This window comes from Bos mutus, chromosome 17, assembly GCF_027580195.1.
Source record: "Bos mutus isolate GX-2022 chromosome 17, NWIPB_WYAK_1.1, whole genome shotgun sequence".
NCBI lineage: Eukaryota > Metazoa > Chordata > Mammalia > Artiodactyla > Bovidae > Bos > Bos mutus.
The window spans coordinates 27,272,823-27,298,251 of NC_091633.1; the positions used below are offsets into that span (position 1 = coordinate 27,272,823).

General features: G+C 44.3%; 1 protein-coding gene across 2 annotated transcripts in view; it reads left to right on the plus strand.

The window, feature by feature from the left end:
- The window catches only part of SFSWAP (splicing factor SWAP), an 81,038-nt gene that overhangs the window by 27,662 nt on the left and 27,947 nt on the right, over positions 1-25,429 (plus strand). For both annotated transcript variants that reach the window (XM_070386344.1, XM_070386345.1), the window contains exons 9-14: positions 10,242-10,482; positions 11,431-11,562; positions 12,133-12,226; positions 12,983-13,154; positions 19,946-20,176; positions 21,228-21,418. In XM_070386344.1, the coding sequence (XP_070242445.1) occupies positions 10,242-10,482; positions 11,431-11,562; positions 12,133-12,226; positions 12,983-13,154; positions 19,946-20,176; positions 21,228-21,418 (1,061 nt within the window). The remainder of the gene's footprint in view (positions 1-10,241; positions 10,483-11,430; positions 11,563-12,132; positions 12,227-12,982; positions 13,155-19,945; positions 20,177-21,227; positions 21,419-25,429) is intronic.

Below are 25,429 nucleotides of genomic sequence, written 5' to 3' on the forward strand. Positions count from 1 at the left end.
AGACTCCATGCTTCCACTGCAGGGGCTGAGGGTTCCATCCCTGGTCAGGGAAGTAAGATCTGCAGTTGACTTTTTTAAAACAAAAATTCCACTTGTGGAGGGGAAAGCGTTTTAGCTTCAGAGTAAATAGAAAATGCTAGGTGTGTGACACTCTCCCAGGTGACATACCACAACCCGCAGACAGAATCCAGCCCACCACCTGTGTGTGTGACCATGAACTAAGACAGCTTTACAGTCATCTTGGTGATGGGGACACTATGAACCCCAATTCAGTGAAAGTTTTACTGTGTAAAAGGAATTGTATTCTTCCTGCTAATGGACCTTTGCCCCTCCCCCCCAAAAAAACTTGCACTCAATTATTTTTACTGTATTTTGAATTTCAGCCATTTAAAAATATGTGGGAATTTTGTTTTTACTCACTATTAAGTGCTTGTATGATATCCTCGGTGTTGCTGCTTGATCCATGACCCTAACATAATTACTACCTGAGTTTCTATAGGGAAAATTTACCAACCTTTGGTCTATCCCAAAATTACTTAAGAGACTTTACCTGAATATGAGTATTCTTATTTTATTTACTCCTTTTTTATTAGTATGGTAGCCCTACAAACTTTAACATTATAGCAAAGACCTGTTTCGTTAAGACTCCAGCATTTACAGTGTATTGTTGTGGTAGGAAGTGTCTGTGTGTTTCCAGCCCCTGCCGCACCTGCCTTCTCACCATCACCCCTACCCCCTAACTTGAGTGCATCCAGAGCAGGACTCTCGTCTTGGCCCCCCCATGCCCCTGTTTGAGGGCACAGCACCAACCTTCACTTTGTCATTCAGGCTAGAGCATCAGGCGTCACCTCAGTTTTCTCTTCCCGATTCCCACATCTTGCTGCGCATCCTTGGGGATCACGTTCAGGGCCTCTCTCGAATCTGATACTCCTCACCACATAACACTACTGTCTCTCTGGCCTTGTCATCTGTTGCAGCCCCTGTCAGTCTTGGGGAGCCTTCCCGTAGCCTGTGCTTCCTGTGGTGGTCAGTGGAAGCTGCCCTGGCACCTCCCTACGCAAACCGTTCTCTTGATTTCCCATGCCATTTAAATCCCGGAAACTTGCCTCCACTCTCGCCTTGCCCTGCACCGTCACACTGTGCTTCCTGTGCGGTGGGTTCTGACCACAGGGCTCCTGCACTGGCTCCTCGTCAGCCTGCAGTGCTGCTGCTCAGACCTGTCACTGCTCAGGTCAGGTCTCCCTGGCCTTGCACAGTGTCCTTTCCTCTAGTTCATCCTCTTCTCACATACCCTGTTCTATGTTTCCATAACCCTTGTCAGAACTGGAGCTTACTTTGTTTATTCCCTGGTTTACTTTCATACTCTGACTTGCCATACAGAAGTTCCCAGAGGGTGGGGTTTGTCTGTCGTGGGTACTGCTGGATCCCCAGCTTCAGGTGCCTCTCTGACGCAAATATTGGCTGGATGGACCGAAGAAAGGAAAGACTAACCATGAAGTAATACATTGAAGAGGAGAATGAATAATGTTGAACTCTGAACTCTTTGGCCTGAGCTCAGACTATGGTAAATAGGATAAATTACTTATCTCTTTGATTAAAATAATTTTTAAAAGTGTCCCAAAGTAAAACATATTTTCAAGTCAAATAATAAATGCTTTAACTGTTGCAAGTTTTTGAGGATTCCTCCATATCTCTGAATAATGCATTTATAGCACCGTCTCTGGATTTATCAGCTCTAGATTTTCTCTGACATCTCTCTTGCTATGACAAATGATGATTCGGCTCACTTGTGCCCCTATGAAGTCTGCTCTAATACCCTAAATTTTGCTCATATTACTCGTTTAGTTTTGGTTTTGGCTACTTTGTAACTTTAATATATTTCAACCTCTGTTTCCTAATCAAAATTCAAAAGGGAGCAATTCAGAAATAGTTTATTCATGAATCCTGTGCACCAATTCGATTCCTCTACAAAGTTTTGGACCTGTCTCTCTGTCCTGATCTCTGTCAGAGGAGCCCCAGCTATCAGGTGCCAGGACAGTCAGCCAGGTCACTGCTTTGACTTCCTCGCCTCCAGTTTGCAGAGACAGTGAGTGATGCGGGCACTTGCTAATGGTGCCATCTTTTTAAGCGAGTCTTGATGCTGGATGCTTCGTGTTTGCTTCTGCGGCAACTTCTCTGTGATATTGGTGGTTGCATTCACGGTCCGCATTGTGGTGACTGACAACTGTGTTTCTGAGCTGTATGCCTTGGGTACCAGTCTAGACAGGCCCTGTTCCCAGCCTGCAGCCCAGGATGTTCCGGTGACTTCCAGGCATTGCTTTCCTGTGTTAGGGCTGTTTTCTCCTGGTTGGTTTGTTTACTCCTGTATTTTACTAGAGTACATCCTCCGGTAGTTTGCCAAGAAAGAAAGGGTACACAAGAAGACCGATTTTTTTATTTTTTTAATCCTTGAATGTCTGAAAATGTCTGGATACTGCTCTCAAACATGATAGGTCATTTGGATGGACCCAGAATTGTGGGTTGAATATTGCCCCTCAGAGTTCAGAAGGTTCCAGAGTTCTGTCTCCTAGAAGTCTTTGCTCCGTGTCATTCCAGTTTCTGCTCTTCCTCTTGTGATTTATACGGTCATTGAACAAGCTGGCATCGTAGGCAGCCGATGCTGGGGATAGCCGTAACAGCGTTTCCTCCATCGCGGAGCATCACAGAATCAACAAGAGCCCTGGGGGAGTGAGTGCACAATGCTGGCGGATGGAGCCAGGGAAGCCCTTGAGCCAAGGCTTTCAGGGCCCCGAGGCCTGAAGGCAGGTGCCTCACAGAAGGGGAGCGTGGCTGGGGACCTGTTGGGGAGGGTTTCCAGCAGAGGAGTAATCTGGCTGGGTGGGCAGGGAGGGCTCTGTCTAGTTGAGGGAGGGGACCCTGGAGCTTCCGGGGCAGCAGTCAAAAGAGATCTGATCCTGGGGAGTCGGATGGGTCTGAGAGACCACTGAAGCCAGGATGACCCAGTGGGAGGAGGCTTGACGTAGCTGCAGGAAGCAGGAGATGTCCATGTGTGGGGACAACCCTGTTCTGGACACAGTCCACCTGTGAGGTTTATGAGACGTCCCAGTGCAAGTGTTGAGTAGGCACTTAATGTACTAGTTCAGCTCGGGGCTGGAGATGGCAGTTCTGGAATCAGCAAGTATAAACAGGATTTAAAGTCATTGAACTTATTAGAAAAGTCCTGGGATGCAGGCTAGGGGCCAGGCGCTGACCTTGAGGGGGCGCAGCTGCTGCTGCCCGGGCCCACTCAGCTGGTAACACAGTGCTGCTGCTTCACATTCTCATGTGAATAGAGTAGATCGATTTTTTAAGAATATACTCATTTCTCCACAGAACTCGGGAAAGCTATTTTTATTTTTAATACAAACACATGTTTATCTTCCAGAATTGACAGCAAGTATTGCTCACCAGGTCTCTAATCTCCAAGAACCCTTCCAGTGCTGACGTTCTCTTCTGAGAGTTAGATTTATTTATATGAGATTTAAGGTTGCATACAGGTATCAGTAAATTAGCTCTGATTTTTGCAAGAAGCTAACTGAATAGAAGGGCTTTGAAGTAATTAGGCAGGTCTCTGTGACCCTGGGTTCCACAGCTGTCTAAGCACGCACAGTATCGAGGAGGAAGTGCTTAAGGATGTGCCTGGTGCTTTTAAGCCACTTGATTTTTTCCATACAACTATACCTGCCTTTGGAAAGTGTAGACCCTCACTGAAATATCTCTCTTGGGTTTATTTGGAGTAGGTGTTTGTGGTACTCAGTGATTTTTATTAAAATCACATCAATATTTAACTTGGGGTGAAATCCAATCCCCTCTTGGAAAATTCACAGAAAATCCTGAGATCAACAGCAGACCTAGTAAGGAGGAGTCTGTCATGGAAGCTCAGGGGGAAACGGAACTGCAGGGGCCCTTTGGAACCCTGCACCTTCCCTCTGCCCCTGCCGCCCGCCCCAGTTTAGTCTGGGACACGGTGGTAAGTTCCCAGGAACCAGACCTCTGTCTGTTCTTTGCTCCATCTGGTCCAGGCATTGTCAAAACTTAGAAGAATTTCTGACTTGGGAGCTATACACAAAAACATTTGTGCTCTAGTTGGTGGTCATTTTAAAGGGTTTCAAGGACTTAAAGAGCTGTGAAGCCCCACAGGGCAAGTGCACGTCTTGAGCGAGTGTTGTGGGGTGGTGTCGGGTGCCCAGCTTCTCACTCTTGCAGAATGTCTCAGCCCAAGGGTCTTTAGGAGGCGCATGCGCCCTGCAGTCAGCAGGCTTCACTCTAAACATGTCTCTGGTGCTTGCTCTGTCCTGGGAGCTATGCAGGTGGTCTGGCACGGCCCTCTGTGCCAATAGCCCAGATTGCAGAGAACAACCCCAGCAATGTGTGTTCAGGAAGGCAGAGCAGAGCCTCCTGGGGCAGAGGTGTAAGTTGCAGGTGTTCAACATAGTGATTCACAATTTTTAAAGGTTATATTCCATTAATAGTTATTATAAAATATTAGCTGAGTTCCCTGTGCTGTGCAGTATGTGCTGGTAGCTTATTTTTTTAGTAAATTTTTTAAATAATTTTTTAAATTTTTATTTATTTTTGGCTGCACTGGGTCTTTGTTGCTGCACATGGACATTCTCAAGTTGCAGTGAGCAGAGACTACTCTAGTTGTGGTGCTCAGGCTTCTCATTGTAGTGGCTTCTCTTGTTAGAGAGCACAGGCTCTCTGGCACGTGGGCTTAGTTGCCCCACGGTTTGTGGGATCTTCCCAGACCAGGGATCGAACCCGCATCCCCAGCATTGGCAGGTGGATTCTTAACCACAGGACCACCAGGGAAGTCGCACTTATTTGTTTTACACATTATAGTTTGTACCTCTTATTAATCTCCTATCCTTGTCTTGCCCCTCCCCCCTTCCCTCTCCCGACTGGTAACCACGAGTCTGTTCTCTCTGTGAGTCTACTTCTTTTTTATATTCACTAATCTGTTGTAGTTTTTAAAATTCCACATGTAAGTGATGTCATATGGTATTGGTCTTTCTCTGTCTAACTTATTTCACTTATAACATAATGCCCTCCAGTTCCACCCATGTTGCTGCGGGTGGCAGGATTCCATTCTTTTTTATGACTGAGTTGTAGTCCACTGTGTATATATACTACATTTTCCTTATTATTCATCTGCTAATGGACACTTAGGTTCCTTCCATATCTTGGCTATTGTAAACAATGCTGTGAAAATTAGGGTGCATGTATCTTTTCAGGTTAGTATTTTCTTTTTTTTCCAATATATGTTTATTTGATTTTTAGTTTTTTGAGAAACCTCCATGCTGTTTGCTACAGTGGCTACACTAATTTACATTCCTACCAACAGTGTATAAGGGGTCCCTTTTCTATACATCCTCATCAGGGTTTATTATTTGTTGGATGTAAAAAAAAAACTAGGAAGGACTTCATAGCAGGCAGAAGACACAGTTTAGAGGTGCCAGGGTCAGAAACGAGGGGCAGTGCTGTTCACCATAAACTGGGGGGCAAGACAGGACAGGCATGGGTCTTTGCTGAGTTTGGCCCTGTCACATCCACCCAGACCTCAGTGTCTGTGGTGAAAAGAAGAGAAACAACTTTCTCCCTAAAATCTTTTCATCTGTGACATTCCATGCACAGAGAATCTTGGAGAAACGGCCTCATAATTGGCCACAGTGTTGAGTCCTCAGCTGTGGCATTGCCCCAGCAGGCACCTCGCAGCAAGCAAGTCTGCATTCTCAGTTCACCATGCCTCCGATGTTTCATTGCCATCAGGGTTATTTTTGGATGTACAGGGATTTTCAAATTCCTGTTCACCTTTGCAAGGTATAATTAGAATTTATTGGAAGGGACTCACAGAGTTCTTGTGTAAGAAGCGAGAGGGCATCCTGGACATGTTGTCCCTGGGTTTCTGATTCCAGTCTGTCCTCTGCAGGACTCCCCAGAGTGGGTCCTGGGGTGGCCCTAGGGTTTGCAGCCTGAGCCCCGTTTGCAGCCTGGGAATCCCCACATCCTGAGTAAGCCCAAGGCTTAAGAGATGCCTTCGGGTTTGGAAGCTTTGTTTGATTTTCACACCTGGAGATGGATTCTTTTCTTCTTTCTGAGCTCAGCTATGCATTTTAAATTTCTCCTTTATTTTAGCACACGTTTTTAGACGTTTGTAATGGATGAGTTCTTGAGTTCATCTGCCATTTCTCTGGCAGGCCTATTTTTAGTCTTTGTTTTAATTTAATATGATGGGTAGCTCAGGTATAGACTGATGGTTAATCTGCATATTCATATCAAACTTTCAAAGGGATGTTACTCAGTTTTTAAAATAATTTATTCACTTCTATTACATAAAGGATGCATTAAATTATAATTGCATAATATATAATCAGAACTTAATTACAGACTTTTTTTATTTCATATTTGTTTCATTGGTTATGGCTACATTTTTTAAATGTATTTTGACTTGTTTTCAGGCAAGAGGCTAACTGTCTGGAACAGGACGTGGAGTGTCCTTTCCTTGAGGTGTGACATTTTGGACAGCACTTGCTGTCCCCTCTCCCTAGTATACACAGGGGTGTGCTCTGTCGGGGGGTAGGGGGCAGGGCACACTCTGATCTTGCTGATGCTACCTCATTCCTCCTCTGATGGTGGCTCTGCCCAAGGGGTGAGAAGAAAGACCCTGGTAGCTTGATTATCTGAAGGGGATGAAGGGAAACATAATTCCATTTTTTCAAGGTTATGGTTTATCTCACAGAGGTTTCTCTTCATATTCAGATACCTCCTTTGGTTAGGAAAAGCTTGTATGTGAACGTCCTATCAGCTTGTCCACCCATCAAACTCTGTGTGCTGAGTGCTGGGCTTAGAGAGCTAACCTCCCTTTCCTCCCTCAATGCCCAGCCCTTTGTGGTCTCATCTCTGCCTGCGCCTGCCTTCAGAGGTGTGGTCTGAATGTCTCCATGCTGAAGATCACGTAGAGAGGATGTTGAGGCCACACACACTGCTCTGAAAATGTGGAATATTGTTGTCAACGTGAACGGTGGTTGGTGCACAGCATCAAGCCAGAAAGTCACAACCTAGGAATTGAGACGTGTATAATTAACAGAGAGTAGGTCATTAGCATCTGCGGATACACCCGCAGCGCATGTGAACTATGCAGTCGTTCCCGCCGAGGGCGGCAGGGCTCTGATCCAGCTGTTAGGAGATGTAGGGAGCTGCTGCACCTCCCGCATCTTCCCTGCATGGCCTCCAGTGCTGGACACCACGGGCAGTGAATAGGTCTTGCTATTTGTGTTTTTGTCTTAAAGTAAGTTAATTGAAAATCAAAATATAATTCCTTACTTAGAAAAATCTTTCACCATCCTCTAATGAACAGGAAATTAAATCTCTGTAGTCAGAACCAGTTGCTTATCTACAACAGGATTAGAAATTTAAATGCTTAATTATATCATTGGGTCTTCTGTGGTTTGCTGGTTTTGAATTTTTTTCCCTCACCAAAAAAAAAAAGAATAAACATACAGGAATTTTTATTGGGTTTTTTTGTTTGTTTGTTTTGTTTTGTTTTTGCTGTTTGTTTTTAAATAGGCTCTGTCTTACAGATACTAGCCTGTGTGGGCTAAATATGTAAGAAGTTATTGTACGTCACTGTTTGTAATAATAAAGCCCCAAAGTGATCTCAGTGTCCATTAGGACTTCTTAAGTAAATTGCAGTGCATCTCTGCGCTGAGGTGGGGACGTGCAGTGGTTACAGAGCAGCACGGCTTTGTAGACGAGATGACTTACTTCCAAGACGAATGTATGTTTGTTTATTTTTGAAGTGTAGTTAATTTACAGTGTTGTGTTAGTTCCTGCTGTACATCAAAGTGATTCAGATTTTTTTATATCTACACACACACACACACACACACACACATACACACACACAGATGTATATGGGCTTCCCTGGTGGCTCAGATAGTAAAGAATCTGCCTGTAGTGTGGGAGACTTAGGTTTGATCCCTGGGTTGGGAAGATCTGGAGAAGGGCATGGCAACCCACTCCAGTATTCTTACCTGGAGAATCCCCATGGACAGAGGAGCGTGTGGGCTACAGTCTATGGGATTGCAGAGTCGTACACAACTGAACGACTAAACACACACATACGTGTATATACATGTATGTATATGAGATATGTATCAGATTTGTTTATTATATCTATTGTATATGATAGATGTTCTTTTTCAGATTCAGTTCTATTATAGTTTATTAAAAGATACTGGATAGTTCTCTGTGCTATACAGTAGGACCTTGTTGTTTTATCTATTTTATATATAGCAGTATGTATCTGATAATCCCAAACACCTAATTTATGTCTCCTCCTTCCCTCTTTGATATTCTTTTCTATGACTGTGAGACTGTTTCTCTATTGTAAATAAGTTCATTTGTGTCATATTTTGGATTCTGTGTGTGAAAGTCACTCAGTCATGTCCAACACTTTGCGACCCCATGGACTGTATCCATGGAATTCTTCAGGCCAGAATACTAGAGTGGGTAGCCTTTCCCTTCTCCAGGGGATCTCAACCCAGGGATCGAACCCAGGTCTCCCTCATTGCAGGCGGATTCTTTACCAGCTGAGCCACAAGGGAAGCCCAGGAATACTGGAGTGGGTAGCCTATCCCTTCTCCAGCGGATCGTCCTGACCCAGGAATCAAACTGGGGTCTCCTGCATTGCAGGCAGATTCTTTACCAACTGAGCTATGAGGGAAGCGCATTTACATTCTGCATGTAAATGATATCAAATATATTTGTCTCTCTTTCTGACTTAGTTCACTAAGTAATAATTTCAGGTCCGTTCATGTTGCTACAGATGGCATTATTTCATTCTTTTTTGTGGATGAGTAATATTCTGTTGGGTTTTAAGAATCCACCTACAATGCAGGAGACACAGGTTTGATCCCTGAGTCAGAAAGATCCCCTGGAGCAGGAAATGGCAACCGCTCCAGTATTCTTGCCTAGGAAATCTCATGGACAGAGGAGTCTTGGCAGGCTACAGTCCATGGGGTCACAAAAAGAGTCAGGCACGACTTAACAACAATAGTATTCCATTGTACATATATATCACATCTTTTTTATCCATTCATCTATTGATGGACATTTAGGCTGCTTCCATATCTTGGCTATTGTAAATAGTGCTGCTTTGAACATTGGGGTGCGTGTCTTTTAGAATTAGGGTTTTCTCTGGATGTAGGCCCAGGAGCGAAATTGCTGGATCATAGGGTGGCTCTAGTTTTTTAAGGAATAAGGAATCTCCATACTGTTCTCCATAGTGGCAGCATCAGTTTACATTCCCACCAGCAGTGTAGGAGGATTCCCTGTTCTCATACCCTCTTCATCATTTACTATTTAGACTTTTTCATGATGGCCATTCTGACTAGTGAGAGGTGATACCTTGTATTTTTAATGCATTGCCCTAATAATTAGCAGTGTTGACCATCTTTTTTGTATGCTTATTGGCCATTGTGTGTTTTCCATGGAGAAATGTATTTGGGTCTTCTACCCATTTTTTGATTGGGTTGTTTGTTTTCTTGTTATTGAGGTATATGAAGTTTTTGTATATTTTGGAAATTAAGCCCTTGTTGGTCACATCATCATACTTTCTCCCGTTCTGTGAGTTGTCTTTTCATTTCATTTATAGTTTCCTTTGTTGTGTAAAAGCTTATTAAGTTTTATTGGGTCACATTTGTTTGTTTTTGCTTTTGTGTCTGTTGCCTTGGGAGACCTAAGAAAAGGATTTATGCCAAGACAAATTTTTAAAAGAGGAAAGTAACAAGTGTAAAGAGTGGAGAGTTGTTGTCAAACAGGGAAGCCAGTGGAGGGGTTTAGTCCTCAGATGGTCGTCTCACAAGACACACAAGGAGGAGAGTTGGTGTACTGGACGGGGAAGTTTGTCCTAATCTGCCATTCTGCAGTCTGTGTAGGCAGTGAGCTTCTCTGAATGTCCCCATGCATGTTCAGATTCCATTGTTCCTGGGTGTGTGTCTGGACATTGTCCAGTTCTTCCAAATTGTGTTGCCCCCTGGGCATCCTTTCTTATATCAGAAAAATAAAGAAAATACATGATTGACATTGGACAGAAGGGACACTGCATTTGAGCAAGTGTCCCTTTCTCCCTGCATTGTGTATTCTAGCCAACTGGCCCATCATTTGCCACTCTCATGCCCTCAAAATGTGTCTCTTCACAGCAACGGTGGCAGCCATGTACTACAGCTACTACATGCTGCCAGACGGCACCTACTGCCTGGCACCTCCCCCTCCAGGGGTTGACGTTGCCACTTACTACAGCACCCTGCCTGCCGGGGTGGCCGTGTCCAGCTCCACTGGAGTGACTGCCACTGCCCCACCCCCTCCAGGGACCACGCCACCTCCCCCACCAACCACGGCGGAGACGAGCAGTGGGGTGACCTCCACCACCATCACCACAAGGTATGCTCTCCTGCTGACCACCTGGAGCATGTGTGTTCTTGGATTGGGCTTCTTTATAATGTGGGTCACACAGAGGGTCTCTGTTATCTGAGTATTTATTATCTAAGTCCCCACGTTACAGGGTTGATCATGAGGCACTTAGAGCAGTGAGATTTAACCAACTGAGAAAATTCCCTCACTGTTAGCATCCCACACCCCTCCCCTGAGCCCCAGCATCTGTTCTTTGTGTCACCATCTCAGGTAGACAGTATAGGGCATAGTCAGTATGGAGTCCAGTTATTTGCCAAAAACCCGGATTCCGTAAAGTTGATGCAAGTGGGAAACGGGAACCTGGCCGTCAGCCCAGCAAACCATTGACTCACAGAGCTAGCACGGCAGGGACTAAACCCCCAGCCCTTGTCAGGGGTGGTGTGGAGGGGACTCTGAGTGTCTCAGTTGACCAGGCACTTTGTAAGAGGCACTGGAACGTGCTGAAAATATGCTCAGGAAACTTGACAGAACACTTGGGTATTTTTGTAGAAATGACCCACTTTCTGAATGTGCTAGAAAGTCAAAGATGAAACTATGGGTGATGAATTATGCTAGCCAGCATTTTTAAGATAAAAAAATCCACACTTGGTTTATTCTTGGTTACTTCTGAGAATTAGCAATTGGAGGGAAACGGGAGGAGATGATCCTATTTTCATGACCTTAAGTGTCACTTTGAGTAAAACCCCTATTTTCACAATCAGCAATGATATTTCAGTCCCTGTTTCAAGTGGGTTGGCTTTGATTCGTTTTCTGGAGTCCCAGTCATCTCAGATAAGCGCATCCCTGTCTCTGTGTAACTTACCTATTGGTGGGAACTGAGACAGTGCAAGTCCTCCTCCAGCCGCTGTGCTGGCTGCCCCGACCAGTGATCTGGGGGAGGGCCTAGTGCTGTGGGTGTGACCCTGTTCATCTTTGCAGTGCACTTGCTCCTGTGGCCACCATCATCCCCCCACCCCCCGACATCCAGCCTGTGATTGACAAGTTGGCAGAGTACGTGGCCAGGAACGGCCTTAAGTTTGAGACCAGCGTGCGGGCCAAGAATGATCAACGGTGAGTGAAAGAGTTTATATGGGATAGGTAGATGGTATTTGAGGTTTAGTTTAGCTTCTTTTTTTAACCTAGCTACATAATTCTTTATATATATACATATATATTTAATCCTATGTTTAGATAAATACATCTTGTTCAATTACTTTGAGTTGGGGTGGTGGTCTTCTTTATTGTTACAATTTTTTATTCATTCAGTTTGTTTTGCTTCATTTTTTAAAAATATTGGACCTGCCTAAAATAAAAGTCAGTAATTCATGCTTTTCAAGAATCTGCTGTTGAAGTTTAGACCCAACTTCACCTTGTGTTTTTAATCAAATAATGTTCCATGCTCAGATTGTTAACGTAAAAACAGGAGGCTGTGGTTGCAGCATGATCTTTGTACCGTGGATGAGCTCTCTGCCCCTGTCTCCCGGGTCTGTAAACTGAGTGGGGGGTGTTGTGGCTGCCACAAGGGGTTGTTGAGATCCTAGGAGTCAGTCACTGTGAAGTTGGAGCAGGTGTGGTTGGTCAGATCTGAGGTGTTGCAGTGAGCGTGTCTTATTGAATGGCTCAACCCTTCTCTGTTGCTAGGTTTGAGTTCCTGCAGCCTTGGCACCAGTATAATGCCTATTATGAGTTTAAGAAGCAGTTCTTCCTCCAGAAAGAAGGGGGTGAGAACGCACAGGTATGTGTGGGAAGAACGGTCTGATTCTCAAGATGTGTATTAATAGGGCTTATACATTTTACACTTGCTTTTAGGTGTAATGGATGTCTTGCTTTTACTGACTTACTTTCTCCCCTCTCTCTGTTTTATACCTGTTAAAACCTTTGACCACATTCACAGTTCGTTGATGATCATTTGTCCAGTCAAGGGTGCTGCCCACCATTGTCCTTGAGGGCCGCCTGCTAGCAGCTCCCTTCACAACTTCCCTCCCTGCAAACGGCCCCACGTTTGATTCTTAGGTACCTGTTGGAAGCATTTCTTCCTGTCCTTATAATCCTTCTTCTGCCTCTCCTCTCCTCTCCTTATTTACATGGACACCCTGATGTTTTTCAAAACCTGTTTTGGTAGAAAACATATCAGTGGATTTCCTCAGGTTTTTATCTCTGACTCCTCAAACTGAAGAAAACCGACTTATCTGCAGGTTCCAGGCATAATTTGGTGTTCTAAATGTGTTCTCAGTGATCCATTTCCACAGAAGTTGTGGGCATTTGTTCCCAAAATGGTGTTAGAGGGGAAATATCTCCTTATACGCCTCTTTTCGGTCTGTTCTATCAGAAAATAGTAAATCTGAGTTAGAAAGTATGCTCCTTAGTGTTACTTAGGCAGTAACATAGCAGTGCTATTGTCCCATGAAATATACACACACTGTGTCTGTTTCCTGACAAATCCTGCGTCACTTCCGGTGAGCAGTTCAGAGTCATGTTGTAACCTCTGCAGGCTGTGTCAGCGCCAGAAGAGACTCCTGCAGAGCCTGCTCCTGAAAAGCCGAGTGACGCTGGGGAAGATAGTGTGTCTGAAGACGCAGCCGACGCAGGGGGAAGAGGTGTCTCCTCGGGGAAGAAGGAGGCGTCGTCCAGCAGAGCTGTCCCAGACGGGAAGCTTGTGAAAGGTACGCTGCCCTCACTACCGAGAGTTCCATTCTTGATCTTGTACCTCGTAGGTGTCACTTTAAATTAACAAGGAAGAGTGCTAGACCACTCACGGTCAGCTGCCTTCAACCACAGGACAGGAGGGAATGGCTGCCCCTTTTAAGTTGCTGTAATGAAACTTGCTTACTTCATAGCATATGGGTTAGCCAACAAGTTTGTTCAAGTTTTTCTGTACTGTCTTATGGAAAAACCTGAACAAGCTTTTTGGCCAACCCAGTACTTTCTTGATTTTGAATTTGGGGTCATTTGGATACAAACTCATCTTAGGTATACATTTGGTTAACAGTCTGTACTTGTGTTAGGGCTAATGGAAGCGTTTAGAATTTTTCAAATAATATTTTGTACCCCCTTGGACTTCTGAAACTACATTCAGACTATTGTGCCGATGGAATTAGTTTTCTTTATTTGTTAAGGCAGTTCCCTTGAGGGTCTTTACCAGGCAGTATTCCATTCAGGTATTCCCAATGTGGGAGACCTGGGTTCGATTCCTGGGTCGGGAAGACCCCCTGGAGAAGGAAATGGCAACCCACTCCAGTATTCTTGCCTGGAGAATCCCATGGACAGAGGAGCCTTGTAGGCTACAGTCCACCGGGTTGCAAAGAGTCGGACACGACTGAGCGACTTCACTTTCACCAGGCAGTATTCCATTCACTCCATTCCAGTTTCCCTTTATGTTCTTGGGAGGAGTTTTTCGTCTACCAGGACAGACATATAGAAAGAAAAAAGCTGACACAGGCACATTAGCAGAGAACCCTGTGTGGGTAGAACATGCGAAGAAGCAGTGAATTCCACCAAGTGGGAACAAGAAAGGGCGTGCAGAGGGAAAGGGACTCCCAGAAACAGGCTCACACCCAGGCATGGGCGGTGCCATCTGAAACGCGTGGCTGGTTCAGAGATGGGAAGCGGTCCGAGCGACTCAGGTGTCAAGTGGGGCATCCCCACCAAGGTAGCCTCAGCCAGCTTGTGGGGCTCTGCCCTCCCGGTGGGTCCTGAGGCTCCCGACAGGGGCAAAACACCTTACAGCTTAGATCAGAGGAGTCTCTTTGCCCCGTGTGGGGAGTGTGTGAAGCAGAAACCACGTGGGAGGTTTGCAGTGAAGCTGATGGCCTCAGGTGGAGGAGGGGCACTAGAGCTAGTGCTGGGGCGAGAGGAGAGGCAGGAGGTGCAGGATGGGCCAGGACCACAGGAGGGCCTTTCCCAGCAACCAAAGACAAGGTTCTCAAGAGTGACCAGAATGACCCAAACGAATAACTAGGGAACCAGTGATTTAGGAGAGTAGGAAAGCATCTGTAAGCCTCTCAGCATAGGAGGTTCCCTGAGCATGCGTGTTTCATCTCTCACCCCTCCCAGCTGTCTTCAGACTCTCCTTGGAATAACCAAAGGAATGTAGTAAGTAGAGAGTAAAAACCGTTACTAGTAAAGCAATTATTCTTCAATTAAAAATTATAAAAGGAGGGTGGGGTTGGTTACTGCTCCAAAAGCTGGGGGAACATGCTTAAGAAAGACAAGCCGGCCCATCTGGACTTTAGTTAATAGGAACAAGCCGGACATTTGGGGAGTCAGTGGCAGTGACCCCCAGGAGAATCCACTGTCAACCAAAGAAGGGAGCAGGCCAAAGACCAGAACAGCCAGGAGCATCTGAGGGCAGCTGGGCCCTGTCAGTGTGATCCAATGCAGTGGGTCAGCCCCTCAGCCAAGGTTACTGCCCTCCATGAGGCACCCTCCACTCTCCTGTGAGTGCCCAGTAATTCAGCAGATGAAACCATGCTCGCCTCCTTGCACTCTCTGAGCCTGAGACGCCTGAGAGCTGCAGGTGTCTAACAGAACCCACCCTGCCCGAGACAGGTCACTGCACCTGCAGAGAAGCAAGAGTTCAGAAGGACATGCATCTGAGCCCTTGGAAGCAGTTACTAAGTTATAGAAAAATTCTTTTACTCTCTGATTTCTATTCTCACAGAATTAAAAGGTACTGTAAAATTAGTGTAACTGATAATCCAACATCTGGAAAAGATTTAGAAAAAGATTGCCAATTTTTAAAATATAATAAAGCACTCAAAATCAGATTGGATGAGAAAACAAGTTCAGAATTTTCCTCAGATTTCCAAGGAAAAGGATAAAGATGGAAGAAAAGCCATCTAGAAAGAAAAATAGGTTGTTCTCCACAGGGGGAAAAAAGCAGGCTGGCACATTAGACATGTATCTGTGGCATTAAATGCCAGGGAATTAAGGTATATCAGATTCTGAATGCAAAGTATTCTAAACGCTGGAGCAGAGTTTACAGATGTGGCATGCCCTAAAATAGTCAAAGAAAGTGAAAACGACTATTATCAAAAAATTATCAAATGTAGTGAAAACTTAAAAGAAAAACCTATAACTTCTTATGCTTGTGTTGGTAAAGAAAAAATGAAAACAAACCAAGCATTCAACTCAAGAACCTAGGAAGAAACTATAAAATGCATGTAAGGAAAGCAGAAAAGAAAATCACTAAAAAAAGCAGAAATCAGTGAGGAAATACTAAAAGACCAGTAAAACTTTTCATCATTGTGCAAGTTTAATACAGTGTAGAAAAGAAAGCAAATGCACACATAATGAGAAAAAAAGGAAGAAAAAAACTTATTTTTAAGTACACAGAAACAATATATATAACTAAATTTGAAAATTTTGAAAATAAATGATAAGATTGTCTAAGAAAGTATGAATTGCTAAAATGATCTCCAGAGAGGCAGTAAAATAGATCTATAGGCCTAAAAGAATTTAGAAAACATTGGTCAATGAAATACCTCTAAAATCAGGCAGGCCAGGACAAAGTCAAGGTCAGGGTAATTGTGATTTAAGCTCCTCCAGAGCCCAAAGATCGAAAGTTTAAAAGTTCATGAGCCCCAGTACCTTAGCCTCACAAAGCCTAGCAATGTGCAGGCCAGGAGCCCTGGGAAGCCCAGGTGTTAGCTTCTTAGATGGAAGCAGGTTCGGAAGGGCAGTAAGAGCAAGTGTGGGCAGGTGGGGTTCCTTGCAGAAGTCCCAGTGTGGCACCGTGCCACAAAATCTCCCAGTACAGCCAGTCTTAGCACCAGACAGGTGCCGGAACAGCACCCACAGTTCCCGAGATGCTTATGAGACAGCTTCCCTAGTATGACAATAACTGATGTTGAAAAAACAGGCTCTCCATTTGAAAAAAATTAGACTATTACACCCCACTTGACAATAAATAATGATTCCAGACAAAGTGTTTAAATGCAGAAACTAAAACCATGAAAGGAGAAGAAAATTAGATAGTTCTTTCCTAGTCTTTAGAGTTGGAAAGGACTGCCTAAGAATTTAAGCCATAAATGATAAAGAAAGATTAATAGGTCTGACGGGAGCTGGGCCCATATAGAGTTGAAAGACAAATGTCAGGACAGCAGTGATTGCTAATAATAACAGAAGATAAAAGGTCAAAATCCTTGCTATATGAAGAGCTCTTGTGAATCAATAAGAAAAGTCACTGCAGTAGAAAAACAAAGGGCACGAAAAGATAGTTCACAAAAGAAAAATAGGTGGTACGTGAACAGATTTTTAAAATATATCTTCACTGACAAGATACTGTTCTTTGCCTCCACTTTGGTAAGTTAAAGTAAAAGAGAGGGTGTGGGCGGCTGGGCCCTCACACACCGTCCGTGGAGTGTTGTTGATAAGACCTCTCTAGAGGAGGAAGCCTGATGGTGGAGACCCACCTTAAACACAGACGCCCTCCCGCTCCTGGAAATGGCTGGTTCCCCAGGCTGTCTCGGCCAGGTGTTCATCACAAGGCTCATGAGCTTTCAAAAATAAAAAATTGGGAACAGCTGTGGGAGATTGAAATAAACTGGCAGGTCCACACTAAGGATATGACTGCCATTTATTAAAATGATGTATGTTGACATGGAAAGATGTCTACACTTGTTAAGTGGAAATAATAAGCGGGCTAAAACCTGTAAAGCATGGTCCCATTGTCCTGTATTAGTGCACATGCGTATGTTTGTGCCTCGGAACCATCCACTGATAATATTCAGATCGTTTTTTTCCCATATCCAAATTGCAGTTGGTCTTTCATTTTGTTCACCTGTGTTTTCACAATTTCCCACCAAGAACATATTTTACCATAGAAGTTAAAAGTTATTAATGACCTTAAGAAAGGAAGCATATCTGATGTGGAAGGCGGAGGGCCAGACACTGTGGGTTCACGCACAAGTGTTTCCTGAGAGTCGGTGCAGACCTGGGCCACATTAGTGCTGCAGTCCTTGCCTGTTCCAGGCTCCAGGTGAGCAGACCACACACTCAGTACAAACTGTGAAGAGTGGCCTGAAGGAGGAGAGGCCAGCAGGCCCTGCCGAGGAGAGGCTTCATTTGAGGAGAGCCGAGGAAGAAAGCCAGGCGAGGAAAAGCGGGCGACAGCTCCAGTCGAAGGACAGGGCTGGCCTGGAACACAGTGGGAGAGGTGGCCAGGAGCCTGGGCTGCCTCCTAACACAACAGGACACTGAAGGCTGTAAGAAGTGCTCTTCACATGTTATGATGTGACTTGCAAATAAGCTTCCATGTAGAAGCAATAGTTGTAAATTGAATAATTCTACAAAGGCAGTAATTCCTAATCGCCTGCTTTCTGGCTGAGCTACATTGGGAAAGTTACTTCACCTTTTTAACCTGCTTCCTTATCTGTAATGGGGAGGCCTGCTCATTTCTGTCTCTTCCTGGGGTCGCAAATGTGAAGTGAGGTGAGGCGTGTAGACTGCGTATTAGTCAGTTCTCTTATTTTAAGTCACTTTAAAGTATATGCATGGTGTTGGCGTGCATTAAGCTGTGTTCCAGATGTTTTCCTTTTAATGTATTTGTTGGTTGAATTTATTTTAGTTTGGAGGCCTGAAGATGGGGAGTAATTGTTTTAAAATTGTTTTATGATATAGTACTTTAGCCCCAAGTTAACTTGAGTAATTCTGATTAACAGTTAACTGAAGTTTTCTTTTATAGTGACATGTTTCTTTGACTTTGATTTATTAAAGAGACCTAGAGGCAATACAGGGTTAATGTTATGATACTTTTTTCTTATGAAAAAATTTCAAACAAGTGCAAAAACAGAGTCTGGCAGAATAGTCACCACACACACGTGCAGCACTGAGCGTCCAGCTCCCGTGGCCAGCACGGACTGATTTTATCTATACACTCAGTCCAGCCCACCCCTAGGATATTCTGAAGCAGATTCCAACATCTTGGCGTTTTATCCATCAGTGTGAGTGCATGTATCTCCAAAAGATAAGGGCTGTTCTTAACCACAGCGATTAATATTGACTCTCCCAACAAAGTGTATTTTTCCTTCTGTGTTCTTTGTCTGGGGTTTATTAGGAACGTGCACCACCCTGCACAGTCCAAGTGCATAGCATTGCATACTCCACACAGAGACTGATTTTGCCCCTTTGATTCTGACTATAAAAAAGCACTTTGTGTGTGCCTTAGTCGCTCAGTCGTGTCTCTTAGCCACCCCATGGACTGTAGCCCGCTAGACTCCTCTGTCCATGGAATTCTCCAGGCAAGAATACTGGAATGGGTAGCCGTTCCCTTCTCCACGGGATCTTCCTGACCCAGGGATCAAACCCGGGTGTCCTGCATTGCAGGCACATTCTTTACCATCGGAGCCATCAGGGAAGCCCACTTCACCAACATTGAACATCTTAGAGTGTGCTTTGTAGCTTGAGGTGATTATTGACAAGAGATGATTAAATGTTGCTGAATGGGTTATTTGCCAGCTTCAAGTCACACATGGATTTGGAACCATAAAATGCTGAAAGTGGGGATGCCTCGGGGGTCAGCTGAGTCAGCTCACCCTCACAACCCCAGCCACTTCAGAACCTGCCTTCATTAACCCAGATCCACTTCCTTCTCAGAGTCAGCCCATTTGTGCTGCACTTAAAATCACCCTTCATTGAGGTTTACTTGAATAGCTTCATCAGTAATAACACATGGTTTTTAAAACAAAGTATCTTATTACAACCAATTAGGTGTCCTTAGGAGCCATTTACCTAGTGTCTGAGGAAGAAGGGACCCAGTGAGTGAGTGATGAGTGGATGGGGGGAAGGGGAAGAAGATTGTTTCCTTTTGGGCCTTTGTATTTCTCTTAAATTAAAAATTCCAAATATTCTAGGAGAGAAAAAATTTGAACCACCTAAATTTTTGTTATCTTTGGTTTAAAATTGTCTTACAGGTTCAGAGAATAGTTTGACATAATGCCTGGCACAAAGTAGGCACCCAGTCAAATGTTTGCTGAATAAAGGAAGAGATTATCTTGCTTTTGTTTAAAAAAAAAAAAAAGTTTATTTTATATAGTTGGGATTTTTTTTTTTTAGAAGTAACTTTTAATAGTGGAGTCGCATCATATGCTTACTTACAGAAACTCAGCTATGTGCTGAGCCCAGAAAAAGAAGGAAAATATCAACAAAAATTGACCATTTGGCCCTGAAGTGACCCCAGCTGGCACTCGGTGTGTGCGTCCTGACGTGGCCCGAGTTGGAGCCAGTGCTTTGCAGTGCCCTGCATCTGGCCTGGGGTGTGTGACATCCTTCTAAAGGCTCTCTGACATCTTGGGCACTACCTACGGCCCCTAGACCCTCCCTCTGCGTAAGATGTGGCTCCACTCCAGATGTTGCTCCCACCAACTGATGCTCATGTGAATGGTGGGGCCGAGATTTTTGCTCTGTGCTTCCAGTTACTTAAAAATGTATTACCATTTTCACCTTTTCTCAATAGCTTCATTTGCTCCAATAAGCTTTGCAATCAAGGCCAAAGAAAATGATCTACTTCCCCTGGAAAAAAATCGTGTTAAGCTAGATGATGACAGTGATGATGATGAAGAAAGCAAAGAAGGCCAAGAAAGTTCTAGTAGTGCTACAAACACTAACCCGGCAGTTGCCCCACCCTGTGTAGTTGTTGAGGAGAAGCGGCCTCAACTTACCCAGGAGGAGCTAGAAGCAAAGCAAGGTTTGTCAAATGTTTTAAACTTCTTAAAAGAAAAGTATGTACATACAAGATTAACCTACTAAGCCAAAAGTTGCGGGACTGCCGACTAGAGTCTCCAGCCTTTGGAAGCCGACCACTGGGGAGCTGTGTGATGTTTTTGTTCAGCTGAGAAGCTCTCAGTCAAGTGAGGAGCACTGCTGTTCATTAAGCTCAGATGCAGTGCCCTCGGCGATTTGTTTTCCGAGGAGGAGCTGAGAGTGGCCAAGAGTGCTTTAATAGCAGCCCTGGGGCAAATGCTCAGCCCATGTTCCCAGCTCGGGTTAATGTTTTGAGCCAGCAGGTGCCCTTCTGTGAGGCCTCTCCCTACAGAACCATCGGACCCTTGAAGGGGCCGGGGCCCCTGCTGGTTTTCAGACTGCGGCTCGTCTTTATGGGTCACAGTGTGGCCGCCGCTCGCCTCTGATGCATGACCAGCAGTGTTCTACCCTTCTTTCAAAATAAGCACTGTTCTTCTGGTTTTGTGAATTGCTTTTTCTATGTATACACAGACAGATCACATAGCATTGATAAAAGATAACTCTTTAACCACAGGAGGTCCTAGAACTTTCGATATGCTGTAGTTCCTCTCCCCAGCACACGTGTGTTCATGCCTGTGTTGCTAAATCTACATTTACTGCGTGTGAACTCAACTGTGTGTCGGTTCATTTGGCATAAAACACTTTTCACAGAGTGTTCATTGCCTGGTATGGCTGTTTGGGCACTTGTATATGAGAACCATTCCAAGAGTCTCATCATTCCAGGTTTCACTGCTATGGAACCCCATCAGCTTTCTGACTTTGAGTTTGAAAGTAAATTTATGAAAAGTACTAATAATAAGCATTATAAACTAATTCTCTCAGAAATCTGTTTGCCTGATTTGTTGACCTTTCCTGAAATCAGTATCATGTTCATGTTTTTAAAGTAACTGCATTGTATCTCATGGCCATGCTACTGCCCGTGAAAATTAAGACAGCAAGGTATTTATACAATACTGCTTGCTCTAAACATCTTTTTTCTTTGTTTATTCCTTAAGCAAAGCAAAAGTTGGAGGATCGACTGGCAGCTGCTGCCAGGGAAAAGCTGGCCCAAGCGTCTAAGGAATCAAAGGAGAAACAGCTCCAAGCAGAACGTAAAAGAAAAGCCGCTTTATTTTTACAGACCTTAAAAAATCCTCTGCCAGAAGCAGAAGTCGGAAAAGTTGAAGAGAGTCCTTTCAGCATAGAGGTGAGTTTTAAAAGGGTCCACATCAGTGCTCTGAACTAAGCACCATTGGTAGAAGTACCTGCGTGTGAATCCTGCAGCCTCTCAGCTCTCGAGCTGCGTGAAGGCTATGAGCAGCCCCTGCGCTTCTCCCCGGTGGGATGGAGCGCCTGTCCAGGCAGACCGTGGAGGGACCATGGAGTTCAGTTCCAGACCTGGCAGCAAAGTGAGGCACGCACATTTCTTGGTTTCCCCATGTGTGTAACAGTTATTACACTATACCGTAGTCTCTGAAGTGTGCAAGCACATATGCCTGAAAGATAAATATATACTTTAATTTAAAAATCCTTTGATGCCCAAAAATGCCAGCCATCATCTGAGCCTTTAGCAAGTCGTAACCTTTTTGCAGTAGTAACTTCGCTGATCACAGATCAAATAATGAAAAAGGTTTGAAATAATGCAAGAATTAACCAGACTGTGACACAGATGTGAAGTAAGCATATGTCGTTGGGAGGATGGCCTTAATAGATTCACTTGGCACAGAGGTGCCACAAACCTGCAATTTGTAAAAAAAAAAAAACAGTATCTGTGAATTCCAACAATTTGGGAAAAAACAAACCATAGTATCTGTGAAAATGAGGTCTGCCTGTACTGTATAGCTGGCGTCAGCAAGAGTCTGATGAAAATTCCCATAACTCACATACACACACCACATTCTGGGTGCAGGGTCAGAGTCCAGGCCTCTGGGCCCAGGTTGGGAGCCTGTGCTTTGTGGTGACCTCACAGGAGCAACGGAACTTCACCTCGCACCCACCTCAGGCCTGGACAGACCCACCAGAGCACTCATGTTCCTGCCGTCACAGCAACCCTGAGCTCACACTTAGGCTTATGGTCTTACTCAGGGATCTGGGTTACTATCAGCACTTCAATTAAAAGAAAAGTTAGATAAGATACGGTCACTGTCATCTTCTCTTAAGACAAGTTGTGAGGTCAGAGCCTCACAACTCTTTCGTAAGCTGTAGGACCAGAACTTAGCCCCCTGGCCCATTTCCTCCCTTCAGAAGGCTGTGGAGGGGGGCTTGGACCACTCAGAGCAGGGCTCACGCCACTTCACCAAGTGTCCCCGAAATGTCTTTTGCAGCTCTTTCCCCTGTAATGTAGAACGGGCCCTGTGCGTCTTTTACTTTAATTACGTTGACATTTCTAAGAGTTTAGAGCCATTATTCACAACTGATTTTTGCTACATGTAGCCACAGGTTTATTTGTTTCTCCGTGGAAAGCAGCATTTTTCAGCATTGTGTTGAAGGTCAAATCGGCTTTCTCACCTCAGGAGTCAGTCAGAAATTCAAATCTGGCAGGAGGCCTCAAAAATAATAGCTGGATCAGACTGGGGAGCAGCGAGCGCTGGCTTACATGGCACCTTCAGACGCGTCCGTCCCCCCTTGGGGAGGGCCTCGCTGCCACCAGCCGGGCCAAAAACAGGAAGGCACCCTCGGTCATCGCCCAGCTTTGGGAGGACCTCTGGACCAGTGCAGGGGTGAAACTGGCAGCCACTAAGACTGCGTTAGATGTAAAAGGAAGAAGAGGCAGGATACGGAGTAGCTCCACTTCTATGGTTGCAGCTGTAAAAATTATGCATATAGCACCAGGGCAGGGAACTTAGGAAGACAGGGAACTGCCTCCACGGGAGGGGTGTGAGTGGCTATTTTCATTTTCCTTATTGTTTGGATGTCACTTGGGCAGTGAATAAAGGACTTAATTAAAAGTTTTCCACATACATAGATACTTTAACCAATTATTCTACATGGGTGCATCTATATTTTCTAATAAAATTGTGTCTAAATGCAAACTCAATCACAGCCAGAGTCATTCATCCTTAATCCAGTTTTTCTGTCTGCTGTACTGCCAGTATTGTCACAGGTACCAGAATCGCTTCTCTATAAACACAAGATAGCCTGAGACTTAGGTTCGTACCCTGTTTGTCTTTTTTGTGGCATCTCCCACTGTGTTCTTTTCAAGTATGTATTTTAAATCTGTAGTACCTTAGAAATGAGTGCTTATGCTTCATGTTTAAATCATTGGGTCGATCTTCCTGGACGTCTAGTGGGAAAGATTATAGCTACTAAACTATTTCAACAAAAATGTTAACAGTACTTGCAGGTGGTGATATCTTTAATGACTTTGAAACAAAATACGTGAATTAAATTGGCAGCTATCATAAATGAGATTCACACTTGAAAATATTTTCAGTCTAAAGCAGTTTCTGGAGACAGGTGACCCTGACTCTGTTGACCATTTCCTGTGCACTTAACTCCCAGGCTGACATGTCCGACCCCACTGCTCAGGTGTATTATTTCAGTGTCCAGGGGACTTGGAGTTCAGTGGCGTCAATTTTGGTTCCAGCTTGTGCTTCTTCCAGCCCAGCGTTTCTCATGATGTACTATGCATATAAGTTAAATAAGCAGGGTGACAATATACGGCCTTGACGGACTCCTTTTCCTATTTGGAACCAGTCTGTTGTTCCATGTCCAGTCCTAACTGTTGCTTCCTGACCTGCATAGAGATTTCTTAAGAGGCAGATCAGGTGGTCTGGTATTCCCATCTCTTTCAGAATTTTCCACAGTTGATTGTGATCCACACAGTCAAAGGCTTTGGCATAGTCAGTAAAGCAGAAATAGATGTTTTTCTGGAACTCTCTTCCTTTTTCCATGATCCAGTGGATGTTGGCAATTTGATCTCTGGTTCCTCTGCCTTTTCTAAAACCAGCTTGCACATCTGGAGTGATGCTTGGTATGTAATAAACACTTGGTAACTGTTCATTGGATGCATGACCATCAGTCCTTTCACACATCAGCCCTTATATCAAGCTAATCTGCATGTGCTGTGCGCTGTTCACTCCTCCCTGCTCTCGGAAGCACGGGCCCTACTCAGGGTTTTACTGTATGACGGCTCCTGTGACTTGTGCGCTCACTGAGGTGAGTGTACCCACAGAGTAAATCCCTGACCGTGGAATTGTTATTACATTTCCGATTTTTAAATTTAATTCACCATTAAATTAGGCCCTACAGTGATTATTGCGGTCCCGGACTGGGGTGGGACTTTTTGTTTTTTTGTCTCCCTTGTGTATGAACATAGCTTTGTTGCCTCCCTGCCAGCGCTGGTTATCATCCGCCTTAATTCTCAGTCTGACAGGTGGGAAAATATGTTATCTCTTTGGTTTAACTGCATATTCTAATTATAGGGGACATTGAGTAACTTTTCACAGGTTTCACGGCCTTTCTGTTCTCCTGCTGAGAACACTCTCTATGGCCTTTGCTTTTCTCCTGGCTGACTGTCTGTCTCTGCTGTTTTTGTGTTAGCTCTGTGTCATCAGCATTACCAACAGTTTCTTTTTTGTCTTTTAATCTGCCCCACTGGGAATTTACTTCACTTTGAGGAGCATATAGCTAGGCACAATACAAACCACTAAATCACATCTTTTCCCACTAGTGTAAAGGGCTCCCTTTATTGTATACTAAATTCCCGCTTGTGTTTGGTCTATTTTTACATTCTTGTCTGTTAGTTCCATTGGTCTCTTTGTTAGGAGAGGTGATTTTATGTTTAGGTATAACTTTTAAGGATGTCTTGAAGTGTATTTATTGACATGGACAGATACTAGTTACGTTAAATGTTTAAGCGGTGTATAAAATATATACAAACCTGTTCATGAGTAGCACTTGGAAATCTGTGTATATACCGTCCCATTTTGTGTATGTGTGTCTGTGCACACGTGCACTGTTAATTCAAAATGAAGAGAAATCAGAAGTTTTGAATCAAGTCTCTGTTGAATCATGGCATCATTTCCGTGGTAACAACAGACTTCAGTACTTTGTTTAGATGCAGTAACTTTTTTCAGGTTAATGATCCTGCCAGGTTTAAGGTCCAGCAAGAGTTTGAAAAGAAAAGGGGAACAAAAATAACCCATGTTTGCTGAGCCTCTGTGATAATTCCGGGAGCTTTGGAGTATGAATTAGAAACCTGTTTCTCATAACCAGT